At 49.2% G+C, this 15,192-nt stretch overlaps 1 protein-coding gene across 3 annotated transcripts in view; it reads right to left on the bottom strand.

Moving 5' to 3' along the window:
- Positions 1-2,387: 2,387 nt before the first annotated feature.
- CLIP2 (CAP-Gly domain containing linker protein 2) overlaps positions 2,388-15,192 on the bottom strand; it is a 112,009-nt gene continuing 99,204 nt past the window's right edge. For all 3 annotated transcript variants that reach the window (XM_090025178.1, XM_090025180.1, XM_090025179.1), the window contains 5 exons: positions 14,940-15,096; positions 14,537-14,696; positions 12,591-12,776; positions 8,717-8,779; positions 2,388-7,744 (listed from right to left, as the gene is read on the bottom strand). In XM_090025178.1, the coding sequence (XP_089881304.1) occupies positions 7,733-7,744; positions 8,717-8,779; positions 12,591-12,776; positions 14,537-14,696; positions 14,940-15,096 (578 nt within the window). In that variant the 3' untranslated portion in view covers positions 2,388-7,732. The remainder of the gene's footprint in view (positions 7,745-8,716; positions 8,780-12,590; positions 12,777-14,536; positions 14,697-14,939; positions 15,097-15,192) is intronic.

Here is a 15,192-nt window from a genome sequence, read left to right as displayed (position 1 = left end):
GCAAGAGAAGAGATCTGCCATGCCATGCCACATGCAAAGCCAGTGCTCATACAGCCCAGCATCACATGCTCTATAATCACCGTTTTCCTCACCGTCCCACCTCAACATCAGCTGGAGCTCTCACAGCAGGGCCAGGGCAGAATATACACCTCGCTCGAGGCTGTAGGTCACGAGGATGAATCCATCACACACAAGCACTGGAATGAAAAACTTTCCTAGCTCTGCGACTCTCCTGGCCTTGAAGCAGCAAGCCTCCCTGATGACTTTGCTTCTTTGGGAGAGGCTGGTTGTCTCCAGCAGCTGTGTGGTGCTGCACATAGTTCATGCCTCAAATGCTCAGCATGCCACGTGCCATCTTCCTCCCGCAAGTTCAGGGCTCTCCATCAAAGAAGCAGTCATCCCTTTGTGGGGCAGCAGTAACTTCCTGCAGCTGTGTAGGAAAACCTCCACAGCAGGAAGCCTGCGTAGTGAGCAGCATCACACATGGGAGCCCGTGTCCATGGAAAGCTGGTAGGAATCCCAGGGATACTTTGGGGTCTGAGATGGGGAAAGGATTGGGGAGAGGGTTAACAAATCTACATGAGATTGTTCTCCTTCTTCCACCCACTCAGGGCCAAAGCATATATACCGTCTCCACCTGTGCTGGGCCACTGATCACTAGGGAGCAACATACACGGGAGCATGGAGGGTCTGGGGATTTTCGATTTCGTAGACATCAGGGCTGGGAGGGACCTCGGCGGATCGAGGCCAGCCCCCTGCCCCAGGGGCAGGAAGTCAGCGAGAGGAATAGTTGTTGTGACGGGTTCAGAAAAGCTGTTGGCAAAAACACCTGGGCTGCCTATACACATGCTGGTTCACCTATCCTAATTAGGATGAGTCAGAGCAGGCCCGATAAACGCTCCACGTTCTGATTAGACTGCTCCAGCATGGCCTCCTCGTCACATGTATCAGCCCCCACGGGTTTAAAAATGGCTGCTGGACCACTTTATCTAAACCTCGTTGAATGAGGTTTAGGTAAAGCATCCTGCAGCCATTTTTAAACTTGCAGGGGCTAACACACATGATCATGCGGCATTTTAATTAGAGCGGTTCTCCAGGAACTGCTCTAATAAGCCAACCCCAACTGCCCCGAGCACATGTATAGGAAGCCCTATATTCACCATTACCAAAAACCCTCCCGGTGGGATTGTGGCTTTCTACCATAGCCCACCGTCGGGGTACCAGTTTCCACTCCAGAGCCCAAGGCCAAGAAAACTCAACTCAGCTGTGGCTGCTGCACCTTTCTGCAAAGACAGAGTCTTGCCTAGTCTGGCAGCAGACAGAAATGGTGCCTGGGCCCAGAGTTTAGCAACTCTCCTAATTCTCATACTTAAGGGCACCTGCCACCATAGGATTGGATTCCCCCCATCCTTCAGTTGTTACACTTGCATCCTGGACTGATTTACAGCTACCAATCCAGAGCAATCTCCATTTGATCTCTATGCATTTATTCCCTCACTTAGTTCCTATAGAGGCCTTTGATTAAACATATATTAACATGAACATTAGCATCTAGGAGGCTTGAGAGCCATTAAGCCTGATTTTCATAAGAAGTGAGGCCAGATTAGCGACAGGTGGCTGCTGCAATTCACTCCCCACTCTCATCACGCATATTTTGAGAACATTAAAAACAATTACAAGTCGATTGAGCGCTTGGGAGAGGTGCTGGGTTGACAGCTCTGGAAATGGGAAGCTTCTCTCCACAGAGCAGAAAGCAGCAGGATAAATCACTGTCCTACTATAAAGAACCCAAGACTTTTGGCCAGTGTCTGGTGCCTGCTGTGCTTCTGCAAGCTTAGAGATAGGCCTGAGATCACTCGGTCACACCTGTTCATGATGGCGCATCACACTGCAGTGCGGGTCTGGCAATACCCTCCTCCAGTACCCCCTTCTTCAACATACCTGCTTTCTGTGACCTTACTGCAGTAGGTTGCTCTCCTGCAGGACTCACAGCTGCTCTCACCAACACCAAGAGCAGCTCTGCTGTTCAGGTCAGCAGGACGACAGGGCGATACTATCCAACGACATGGAAGGAACCGGTACATCAAGAAGGGATCAGTCTGTTTAATCTCCTGCATGGGACAAGCCATGAAGCCTCATCCAGTATCTCAGTGCTCAAGCCCATAAATTCTTCCACTTGAATTTGACTCTGAAATCGGTGGCTTTGGTTACCAGGCCTACCGCTCTGTGCATATGTTCACCATTTTCCAGTGCTCACTGTGGTTCACCCACTAACTAGGGGAGAAACTTCCCATTACCAGCAAGCAAACGGCATCTCCAAGGGTCATCACCACCGCCTGGGCCTTTGCCCTGCTGGATGGAAGAGAAGGGATAGCAGCATACTGTGGTGCCCGACTTTAGCCACACGTTTTATTATTTTAGGATGAGCTCACCACACTTTAGCAAGCCAGGGGTGGGGTCCGTGGTACATGAATACATATCTGGAGTAGTTACACTTAGACTCAGATTTGTACAGAGTTTGTACAGAGGAAGGAAAAAAAAAAATGAAGAATCAAATAACAAAATAGACATTAGCAGTCAAACCATTTTCTTCTTTTTTTTGTTTTTTTGTTTTTATCATACTAACAAAATCAGATAGCCAAAAAATGACTAAGCTACAAAATCGTAATACATACTGTACGGGTAAAAGGTTATCATCCATTTATACATCTAGTATCGTCTTTATTCTGGTAACTTACAATAGGCCTATAGGATTTTAGTGGATTAATAATTCCCTATGCCATAGTGTTGAACTGCTAAAAGCTGCCATGACAATGCAGTACTGGAAACTTTGTTAAGATTGTTACGGCTCCATTTGCATCTGTTGGTTTGTTTAAATGAAACCATCATGCATATCTACTGAAAGCCAAAGGAACTGATCAGAGGTGGAGGTGGTGGGCAGTAGCTGTTATGACTTGGCTAGAAATTTAGCACCCATAGCTAAGTATGGCATTAGCATAGTATTGTGCGTCTGCTCCAGTTTTCTGAACCTGGCAAGAAGGGATAAAGCCAGCATTGCCCCCCAAACACCTCTAGGGATTTTCTTTAGCCAGGAGGGCTGGGTAGAAATTGTTAATCTTGATCTGGAAGAGATTGCCCAGCTGGCCTGGAGACTATTTCTACAAAAAGTGTGCGCGGGGGGGAGAGGGGGGGGGGCGGCAAACCAATAAACCGTTTTACCAGCCAGTGAAGTAATGCAATGGATAGAAAGGCTGAATTTCAACCAGACAAGATCAAGGTTCACATAGGTTCAGCACAAGCCACACCTGTGACTGGGATGGGTGCACTGACTGGGCCAGAGGACTGCTCAGCATTGACCTTGCATGCATATAACTCGCACTCAACACCCTTGGTTGAAGGGGAAAGTTGCTCCTTCCCACCGGACTCATTCTGCAGCTGCCAAGCGGCCTTCTGTACCCGGTACCAGGCACGACTCGGACACGGAGCCTACAGCGGAGACCATGGAGGGGTCACAGGAGAGACCCTGCCTTGAATCTGAAGAGTTTATTATTGTCAGGGCAAGTTTTTAAAAGGCACAGATGGGAGCTAGTCTCCCATGCCCTACTGACTGTCAGAGGGCACTGGAAGCATAAAAGCTTTCAGCACCTTTGACAGTCTCCCCCCAGTAATTCTGCCAGTGAGGCAAAAGACTGTCAAGTCCTTTATATACCTGGGTTAATAGGCAAATATAGCAATAAGCTTATAAATAGCCCCTAATAAGCTTATAAATTGCCCCTAATTTGGTCTCTGGCAGCTGGGACAAGGATACTCGGACAGGCCTTGTGGTGGGCCCTCGGCACTGTGGGGGTTCGTGCCCTACACAGAGCCCCACGGCCCTGAAGCATGCATCTCCTGCTGCCTGAGCTCTCCTGAGCAAGGGTGTTTGTCTCTCCTTGCTGGAGAGCAAGGTGAGGATGCAGAGAGCTCCTGCCACGTGGCTGGCACAGAGCCCAGGGTGGCACTGGCCATGTCCCAAGGGAACTGGCTCACTCCAAGGTGCTGATCCCTTTTGGTCAGAAATGTCTTTCAAAAGGACCAGCTCGGAGCTTGGGGGGTGGCACACTACTCCCCAGTGAAAGCACTGGGGCCTTTCCACCAGAAGCTAAATCTCCCCTTGCAGGGAAGCGGCAGTGATCAGCCATGCCCTGGGGAGCAACATGAATATTCGCAGCCGGAGAAGATTCAGAGCCAACTGCTGCACTTCCTGCAACTCGACCATCTCAGGTGCTGCTGGAGGGGGCTCCTGGCTGAGGGCCCATGGCCAAGCTCTCCAATGGTGCAAACTGGTGACACCACTGGCTTCAGTGGAGTTCTGTCCCATTTAAGCCACCAGCATTTCAGGCCATGGAGCAGAGAGCTCTGCAGTGCCTCTTTGTCCCCAGCCTGAGGGGGGAGCAAGAAGCTAGGCAGAGATGAGGACTCCCCCGCTACAAGAAAACTCGCCAGAAAGCAGATAAACAATGAGACGGACCCCAACCTCCAGTTTGGGAAGGTGCCAGGACCCTCTGTGCGCACATGTCAGAATAGTCTTTCCCAGGCCTGGTCTCAAACCTCCGGGAGCCATTTGCAGAAACACTCAGTCCTGTCCCGACTCTGCTCAAGTCCCCGGGAGTTTTGCCCCGACTTCAATGGGCAGAGTAAGGCCAGTCCCGAGCTCTTTGAAAAATGCCATCTCAACGTGGCAGTTAGCTCCGGCTTGTTCATTATTCTTGGCATGATACTAAACACTGTCACCCTGGGATTTCTCAGATGATGGATTGGGGGTCAGTGCAGTTTTGGTTCCTATGCCCCCTGGGCTCTGCAAATACAAGCATTAGAGAACAGCTCGTGTGCTAATCTTCTCTGCAACTGCCTGGCATTGCTCAGACCTCATCTTACCTTAATTCTTCTTCGCTCACCCATCCCATTTGTTCCCCAAGTAGAGGCTGCATCTCAGCTCCCCGATACCCCTTCTCATCTCAACCCCCATTTCAGCAGATATCCCAGCAGGCGAAGGCAGCCCGGGTCTGTCTCACAGCCCAGCAAGAGACTCGGTGACCACCTCAGTGAGGGCGGTACCGTGAGGCTCTGACCTTTCCCAATTGCTGCCCAGCACTTTGCTGCTGAAGAATTTAAGAATCACCAGAAACAGGCTGAAGAAAATTGTACAAGGAAAGGAAGATCGATGTTCCCAGCCTGAATAAGATGGCACCGCTCTGTAGGGAGCCAGTGGAACGGTGCTTCGCCCCCGAACTCAGGACCACACCAGACTTGCTCTCTATGCCGGGCTTCCTCTCCATATGCCCCGCTGGGATCCCCATCCCATTACAGGGATCCCATGCACTGAACAAGCAGTGCACACAGAGTAGAGGGTTGAAGCTGGAAAAGAAGAGATTTTGATCCAGATGTTCCAGGAAGGTCAGAAAACAACATGGAGAAGGAGCCAAACTGATCAGGAGGCTTGCATCATTTGTCGCACCCCAAGAAAGACGGCCAAAACGCCGCCATGCCAGAGAAATGGGAAGCAACTAGAAATGTGCACCTCCAACCAGGATCTTCCCCTGCTGATTCCATAAAGTTGGGGGAAAAGCAGAACAAGAAGAGCTGTTGCTTTCTATGGCTTAGTCTACACCATAACATTGTGCCATCTGAGCTATGCTGGCTTCCTGAGGGGAAGAAATTGAGTCCCCAAACTGATACTGTTGTGCCCACAAAGCCCTTGGGGCACTGCTAAGCTGACAGAAAGGGCCTGTCATCTACTTGAATTCTGTCATTTGGGAAGATAGCGTAACAGCCCGCGCACCCTTTTGCTGCTACACCAATCTCCACGAAGTGACCCTGCCACCATAGCTCTGTTGGCAAACCTAAGGCAGCAGCAGCCCTCTACTGCAGGCAAACCTAAAGATCACCCAGGGGAGCCAGGAGATTTCCTATTACAAATTAGCTTCTCCCTTGCTGTTGTGCTGCATCAGTGCACGCCCTGCCTCTGTTCACAGCTATTCCCATCATACTGAAACAGTAGGGATCTGGAAGAATCGAGACTAAGTGCCGCTCACTGGGTTTCCAAAGCACTGAATGACGAGTAATCCCTTGGATTTGCCGAGAACAGGGAAGCTTTGTCTTAAACACTTCGGGCCATATTTTACCCTCATTCCACCCGAGTCCAGTGGGAAGTTAGTGCAAAGAATGAAACTAGAATATAGCCCTTGGAATGTATTCACCCCCCTGCACAAGGCTCAAACGCTTACTGAGACGCGTGCAAAAGGATCCGCATAAGACTAGTTCTCTGCACACGTGATCGCAGTGGGTACCATCTGCCAACCTGGAAACTCAGCTGGGCTTGCAGGGTCCTAGAGGCCCTTACAGTAACACTGATTCTCAATGCATCTTGTGGGGCACAATCCAGCAGCCCAGACCTCCCACTGTGTCCAGGAGAGAGAATTTGACGTGACCACCAGATATGGGGAAGAACAGAAATCAGTCACAGCTGGAGAACTGCTCTACACAAGGCCTTGGGTTCAAGGCCTTTAGACAATACACCCTTGGCCAGAAGGCTCCAGCAGCACGAGACCTGTCCTCTCCTCTGAACTCCTGGGAAGACTTTGCTGGAGGGCCTAAACCAGCTATGGGGGATGGTTGGGGGACACACAAATTTAACTTAATATTATGCAAGCCCTGTCCTTATATGTATTGGTTGGAGTTGTGTGGATAGTAGAAGGAAAGGGGTTTGAGATGTCTGCTTGACATGACTACGCCCAACACATGTCCTCAGATCAGTGGAAGTGTAGGGAATTTCCTGCCATGCAGTTCAGGAGACTGAATCAAGTCGCTGCTTGCCACAGGGAAGGAAGCTTTGCATTGCACATCTAAAGAGCACCCAGCACACCCATGTACCACTGTGCTCCTGCCTCTGGGCCCTGCTAAGGGACCTCTCAGTGCAGAGACAGACTGAGCAAAGCTGAGAGGCACTCCCCCCTCATAAACACCGACTCCGAGACAGCAGCCAGCGACTTGGACTGAATTCAGCGTCTCCTCAAATCAGGTTGAGCACGACACACCATCAGGAAAGAGAAAGCAGAGTCTCTATGGTCTGAAGTCAAAGCATCTTCCATGCAGGAGAGGCAGCAGCGTTCCCCACTAGCTCTTTTTCTTCAGTGGGAGTGGACTCAGCCCTGGGGTTTTCCCTCACCCGTGTAGTTCTTCAGAATATGGGGGTGGGTGGAAAAGGTGGAAAGAGAGAGACAACTGGCGTGCGTGCAGCCCGTGGGAGTATGCTCAGGAGTTTCTTAGTGCCACAAGCAAATCCCTTCACTGTTCCTCTGGGGTTACAAGGAGTCACCAATGATGTTCCAGCCACCACGTCAGTCAGCTGTCAGCCAGGCCATGCCATCCCATCCAGGTGGGACTAACAGCACTGGTCTCCTTTGGCCAATGCCGATGCCACAGTCCAAACCATAAGAAACCAAAACAAGGGTACCTTTACACAGGGACATCCCCATGCCCCGTTCTGGAATGATGCTCATCTTGGAAAATTTGGATCAGGGGATTGTCCTACTTGTGTCAGTTAGTACATTATAAGCACTGTCCTGTCTGTAAAGTAAAAATACTGTGACTGGTCCTTAGGAGGTGCTTGAGCCAGATGTGGCATCCCTCGTCCTGTCCGTGCACAGGAGCTGATACTGGCATGAAATGGTCCTCTCTGCCCCGTTCTCTATCAGAGCTTCTCCTGGAAGAAAGGAGATTGTGTTAGAGGAGAAAGTGATTAGGAGAGGTCAGGGGTATTATAATAGCTCACAAACTTTTTTGCCTCAAAGAGGGAGCTGGAAATGGAGGGATGGCTGCAAGTTACCTACAGCCAAGGGAGAACGGCCACGATCTGAACTAATGACTCTCAGGTTCTTTTCACTAGTAAGATCTCAAAGCACTTTACAGAGGAGGGCTGGTATCTCTCTCCCTGTGAAGCCAAGGCACTGAGCAGTGAAATGACCTGGTCACCCACCAGGCCAGGGACAGAGATGGAATTCAAATCCTACAGATCCCAGGCCAGAGCTCTGGACACTAGACCACACCATCTCCTGCCCCCCAGCCTGACTGAGGTACCTGGGAGGAAACAAAATTCAGAGACCAAGCCCTGAGAAAGCACGAGAGGGTAGGAGGGTGAGTGTCACCAGGACAGTGTGTATCCTGAACCACACCACAGGCTTCAGAGGGGAAGGGGGAGAGAACTGATCAACGTGAGAAGGGTCTAACTCATGCTCAAATGCATGGGGGAGAGAACGAGAGAGAAAGAGAGAAGGGGATATGAATGCTCATCTGGGTCTCCCCCCACCACCCGCAATCAGTAACCCAAAACCCTGAAGAAAAGACCAATTCCTTTCTCTATTCCTTTTTCATTTGCAAGGTAAGCAGAGGCTCCAGGGTCGTGGTGAGCCACATCTCCAGTGACAGCTGACATCTGTACTTTGACCTCCTGGCCAGGCTCAGCTGTAGCTGCAGTTGCTGGAGGGAAGTGCTTCACCCACACTTGCGGAGAAGTGTTATGCAAAACTCATTGTTCTCACTGTGCAACATGATGGACAAGCTCTGCTCCCATGGGTGTCCTCAGCCCAAGACCTGAAACCAGCACTGTGGGGGGTCCTACAGAATAGATCAGACATGCAGAGGTACAGATATATTTTAATGGCACTGCATAACCTACTTCTTGCTTGTGGGACTTATCCTGCTGATGGATCCCGTTAGCAGAGGCAGCGTTCCCAATGGTCTGTAACAGAGAAGAGGGGAAACTTGACTGAAGGCAGAAAGCATCAAACCCCAATACTTCCCCACAAGCAGCAACCTCCAAAAAGAGCAAGCTAGTCCCCCAGGATGGATTTAGCGTTCACTACAGTTGCTTTGCTCTTGGAAAATGAGAACATAAAAGCCCTGGCACTCCTGGCAAGCGGCTCCTGACTGTCATGGCCAGATCCCCAGAGCCGAAACCACTTTCTTCTTGCCAAGATAATTCATGTTGGCAGCTAACGTTGATACATTTCCTCCAGTGGTGATGGTACGGAGTCCTTCAAGTTCTGCAACAGCAATATCACCAGCAGGCAGCGAGGCAAGGCAGCCACCGAAGCGCAGAATGACATGCCAGCTGCCATTCAGGGTCCCCATCTACACTTACTGCATCCACAGCTGTTCAGTTTAGCAAGGGTGAATCACTGAGACCAGTGATGGTGGAAGGTATAGCCAATTCTGTACCTTACCTAGGATGTTATGTAACGGGGAGCTCCATCTACACCCCAGCTTCTAATCTCAGTACAACTTATTGATGCTACTGAGCCATTTAGTACAGGCCTAGCACAGAGGGGATGGAGGCTGAATTTAAATTTGGGAAGCCTGGACCTTAGACATTTAGGGCTGAGCCTTGGTTGTTTGTTTTGTTTTGTGTTTTTTTTTTGTTAAAGGGGATATTTGCTCACCAATGCATCCTGGCTGGCTGGGCATTACCTCTCACATGGTAACGCATCATCTCAGAGCAGCAGCTTGGTCCCGGGGTGTTTCAGCCCTGCATTTCCTAGCCATTCCAATTTTCTACAATACACTGCATCTTCCACGCTGCAGAAGACACCACGATTGTGCCTGGAGAGTCATCAGACGCTAGAAATTTGACGCGAGCTCTGCTGAGTACAAGGTCACGGGGACCGAATAAAACTGTGGCATAATTTGCTGGAAACTAAATAAAATCTCCTGGAGCAATTATTACAAATTCTTTGAGAACAAGCGCAAGTGCCAAATCCTTGTCATTTCCTGCAAGGCTGTGAGATCAGCGTCTCCAAAGACATGGCGGACGTGGAGATTTTTTTTTTTTTTTTTGATTATTACTGAGCTGATACCTCGCACAGCTGTAGTCACAGCCACGGCAACAGGGAAGTGCCAATTACTTGACAGAGACAGATAGCACTATTAGGTCTCAGCTCCTGTAAGTCTTTAACTAACAGTGAGGCCAGCCATGCTTATCTAGGGAACCCAGAGCACAGCGGCTGATAAGACCTTTAAGGGGAGAGCAGCAGCATCCAGTGTAACTAGAAAGGTCCCTTCTTCCAAACACGGCAGAGGACAGGCTTGGGGGACAATGGGAAAAGGGCACCAAGCAGCTCCCTACACAATGGTGGTTGCTGTCTGAGGGGTGGAAGAGGAGTCTGGTACTGCCTGCAAGGCAGAAGAAGTGGGAAGAACGGGCTTGCTCTGACCCTTGGCTTTAAGAGAAGCTCCAGATTGTATCACAATGTGACAGACTAGCACAAGCCTCCTTTTAAGGGGCCAAAATCCTCATCCTGAAGGTCTTAATTAAGCAAGTACCCATTGACTTCCCTCCCTCAGGAAGAGGAAGGACGGGTGTGCAACTCGGACACTGTGCTAAAGCACTGCAGGCTTGGAATTGAACCCTGCCCACACTGAGCAAGCCATTGAAATCCATGGGAGCTGGGAGCTTCGATACCATTAAAAATCTGGCCCTTTACCCCTTTGGGCCTCAGTTCTGTACTGTGGAAAAGTGCTCTCAATCAGTCCATATGCAGAAATTCAGGGCTTTGTCCTTTCAGGAAAGGAGTGACTTATTTTCGGACCACCTCTGGAGAAGCAGCAGTCTTTCTGGTCACATTTTATCACAGCAAAGCTAAGTATTAGCTCCTGAGGCAATACCCCTTTCTCTACTGAAGTGCAGTAGAGTCCATCATGATATACACAAATCACACGCACACCAATTCCAGGGAAAGTTAATGCATCATTAGACACTCCTCCAGGACTGCATTATGCCACAGACCCCAGCACACAACTACAGGCATGCCACATGGCGCAGAACAAAAAGCTAGGGCTCCAAGTCACCCAGCAGGCAGCTCCTTTCATTGCATTTTTGGATCCAACAAAAGTCAGCTGAACTCAATCTTGTGTCTTCAGCTTAAGATGGTGAGATCTTCAGGGAAGGGACTATTTTTTGTTTTGTTTTTGCACAGTGCCTAGCTCAACACATGACTCAACCACATGACTCAACACATGGGGCTTCAACACATGACAACCACAAATTTCAAACACAAAGAAAAATTTAGGGAACAAGCTATCCCTCTCCCTTCACCCTCCATTCCCTTCATTCGAAGATTTTGCTCTGCTCTTATGGAGAGATGCAGGACATGCATCGGTCCAGATGACCTCCCATTATGTGTTAGGTCTTGTAACAAACAGTACAGTATGGAAAAGGATAAAGGAATCACCCCAGCTAAGCTCTGGGCCTCATGGCTTGTTACATCATACCACACAGTATTAAGCATCCACCTGAAGGTGAGGTGTCTGCAGCATATGCTTGCTGCAAGACAGAAATATTTTTGGAACAAAAAATTAGGGGAGGAAACCATCACAGGAAAGCATGGTACTGCATCTATGAGATGCAAAGGGACTGGAGACTTGAGAAAAAAAGCACAGTTAGGAAAGCAAGAGAGATGAAACAAGGGCTTAAATGGAAATAAGAGGACACTTCACATTTCCTTGAAAGACTTGGAAGGCTCTCAGAAATATGGGTAAAGGACAGGAGAGACTCAGCATGCTAAAATAAATTAAACTCGCTCGCAGCCTCCACTTTCTCAGAGGCAGCTGCAAGAGATGCTAGAAGCAGTTCTAAATTTCCCCAGAGAAGTCAAGGGATGTGCTGGAGGCAACCATGAGGACACTATGGCAGGTACTGGAGACACAGGGCATTTGAAGTCTGACAAAACACCCAAAGGAAGTCCAGACCAAGAGCTGGCAAAAGAGCAGGAGGAAAAAACAAAACAAAAAAACCCCAACAACTCACAGGAAGGGCACGAAGCTTGGACAAACAGACTGCAAGGGGGTGAAGTCTGAGGAGGACAGAGGAGGGATGAGATCAAGCTGCAATTTTCACTTTCCCTTTATCATATTAAAGGACATTGACAATGGTGAAAGACAGCCTGAGCCTTCCAGCTGCATTGAAACCAATATCAAATATAATACAAGAAAAGAAAGCACTCGTCTCAGCATTAGACCAGCTGAAAACCTACTTCTGGCAGTGCTAGAAATGAACAGCTTGTTAGGCCATTATTCTCTTCTCTAGATACTAGGTGTATATTGCATAAGTAAGTGTGCACACACGTAACACAAACACCTTTGCTCCCATCTGAGGCAATGAAATGCAGACATCTCTGGGGTGACAGAGATTTAAAAATCCTCCAGCAGCTCCAAATTTACAGCTTAGGGAAGAGCATTAAGCTTACCTACATTATTCTCATTGCCGTGGAAATTGAAATAGGTAGACTCTAATTGCTTATGTTGTCATTGGGCTCAGGACACCGGGGTTAAAACCCGCTCTTGCAGTGAGTGCTGTGGGGTCTTTCACACCCCACAGATGGTCATTTGGTTGGCTTTAGGCCTCATTTGAAGGACAGCATCTGTAGCCATGCAGTGTCCCTGTGATGCACGTCAGAGGGAATTGTGCTGCCTACTGGCTCCCTTCCTACAGCACCATTTTATAGCCGTGGGTGGTGCGAGAGCCCATCATGCGAGCGCAGGAGGAAGTGCTCTACCTGTGTCTTCTCAGAAGAAATTCTCATGGCCTCCATGAGCTTCTCCATCTGGTGCCCCTGCTCCAGCGCGTTCCTCAGGACGTCCTCGGTGCTGACCAGCCGGTGCTGCAGCCGGATAACCTCCGACTCCGACGACGGGTCGATCAGGGAGTACCGCCTTTGGTCTGTTACTGACTTCTCTTTATCCTTGAGAGTTCAAAGGTTTAAAAAAAAAAAGTCGGGTTAGACTCATCTGAACTATGAGAAAAGCACATTAGTGCCAGATTCTGATTTCAATAACAGACTGGGGAAGACGGGAGGTTTGGAAAGAGGCAAGCGTGTTAAATGCAACAAAGAACAGCTCAGATGCAATTCCATGGCAGCCTTTGAGAGTCAGGTGTTTAAGTCTTCACCACGAGAGGGTGCTGAAATCTGCAACAACTTCACAGGAGAAAACCTAGTTCTGGAAAACAATCAAGAGTCTCATTTATTGTTTTTGTCAACTCTGCTCTTTCTGAGATGAATAGAACAGGAGCATTATCCTTCCCCCATGCCTTATCAAGTCTGCTCGTTTCCTCCTTTTGTTTATTTCTTGATTCCCCCCCACCCCATTCCTTTTTTTTTTTTTTTTTTTGTTTCTATTCTATTTTAGGAAATCTGACATGTTTTGATGAATAGAAAACATGTTAGCTCTAGTTCTTGCTCAAAATGGGAAGTCCGGATTCCCCCCCCACCCTTTTTTTTTTTTTACAAAACAATCTGAATGCATGCATAGGTGTTGATAAAGGGTAAATAGATCCTAAGGCTCTGGTTTTGTGGATTTTATTATGATTCATATAGCACCATAAGTGCATGTAGAGCTGTAAGCATCAAGGATGAAAGAGTGTGGCTAACTCATGATTTTATTACAAGTATCGTGGTAGCTGGCATTTGTTCTGAGAGCCCCAGGACCTGGAGGCACGCGATTATGACAGAACCTCAGCTTCCACTGAATCAAATAAGTTTCTAGCAGTCATAGTTTCATAGTAGCTAGGATCAGGAGGGACCTGATCAGATCATCTAGCCTGACCCCCTGCCACAGGCAGGAACGAATGCTGGGTTCACACAACCCCAGACAGGTGATCATCGAACCCCTTCTTGAATTTGCCCAAGGTAGGGGCAAGGACCACTTCCCTGGGAAGCTGGTTCCAGATTTTGGCCACCCTAACTGTAAAATATTACCTTCTGATCTCCAACCTAAACCTATTCTCCATCAGCTTATTACCACTGTTCCTCGTCACCCCAGGTGGTGCTGGGGAGAAAAGGGCTCTACCTATTTGCTGTTGATCTCCCCTGATGAGTTTGCAGGCGGCCACCAGGTCCCCCTCAGCCTCCTTTTGCTGAGGCTGAACAGGTTCAGGTCCCTCAGTCTCTCCTCGTAGGGGTTGTCCTGCTGCCCTCTCACCAAGCAGGTGGCCTCCTCTGGACCCTCTCCAGGCTGGCCACATCCCTCCAAGTGCGGCACCCAGAACTGGACGCGGTACTCCAGCTGCAGCCTGACCAGTGCTGCACAGAGGGGGAGGATCACCTCTCTGGACCAGCTTGAGATGCACCTTTGGATGCATGACAAGGTACGGCTGGCATTGCTGGCTGCGGTCTGGCATGGAGCTAGCTCTAGGATTATATTTGAATATAGCACCGAGGGTGGACAATACTGATGAAATGAGGCCCTTCCCTTGAATCAGCCATGGGATAGTTTTTAGGCATAGAGCTTTAAAAACAAAACAAAAAGCTTGAGGGCGAGAAGGTGCAAATGCTGGTGAACGAGGAAGAGCCAATCCCCCATTCAGTGTTACTTGCACAAAGCTGATGTGCACAGGTAAAGAAGGTTCCCTGTGTGAGATGCATGACGAAAGCCAGGACCCGGGACACAGAGCCCTCTAAACCTCCTGTGCCAACCAGCCAGGCTGGGTTTGCATTGGCCTTACCAGCACTATCAGCTTCTCCCTCAGGCCCTTGATGTCATCTTTGAGCTTCTGCTCCTTCAGCCTCCACTCTGCTTTGTGCACCTCTCGGCTCAGGTCTCTCTCCGGTCCCGGCGAATGACGATTGGCTTCCAGTAATAAAGCCCGCAACTCATTCAAGCTCCTGGAGGAAGCAGAGGCTAACATTTTTTCAGCTGCCCATTGAGCACGGTGGGGGAAAGCAGCCTTAGATCTCTTAACTACTTCTCTCAGCTTTGCCTGAAGAGGCAACATGAGGTGCCCCCCCCCGGAGAAACAAATGGCATGCTGCCTACGGCTACGTCCGAGGTGCGTCTTTGTACGTGCAAGTGCCCTCCAAAAGGGCCGTAACACTACAGCCCCTGCATTTACTTCCTGAAAGACTGACCTTTCTTTTTTGAGTAGCTCCTGGCTAATCAGGACCAACTGTCCTGAAGCGTCATGGGTTTTCCTGGACAAGGTATCCAGGTCAGTTTCCAACCTTTTCTTCTCCTTCAACAATGAATCTGTCTTCTTCTCTGCAGATTTGCTTTTATTTTCCAGTGCTGCAAAAGAATACGGGACAATTGTCAACCCGTCTGTGCTTGGACCCCTTTTTTGGTGGCTTCCTCTTTCAGTGCCCATTCCTCCAAGCCCGTCAC

This window comes from Crocodylus siamensis, chromosome 13 (assembly GCF_052110815.1).
Source record: "Crocodylus siamensis isolate JL-2025a chromosome 13, ASM5211081v1, whole genome shotgun sequence".
NCBI classification, from domain to species: Eukaryota; Metazoa; Chordata; order Crocodylia; family Crocodylidae; genus Crocodylus; species Crocodylus siamensis.
This window is presented reverse-complemented; position numbering and strand designations above follow the sequence as displayed.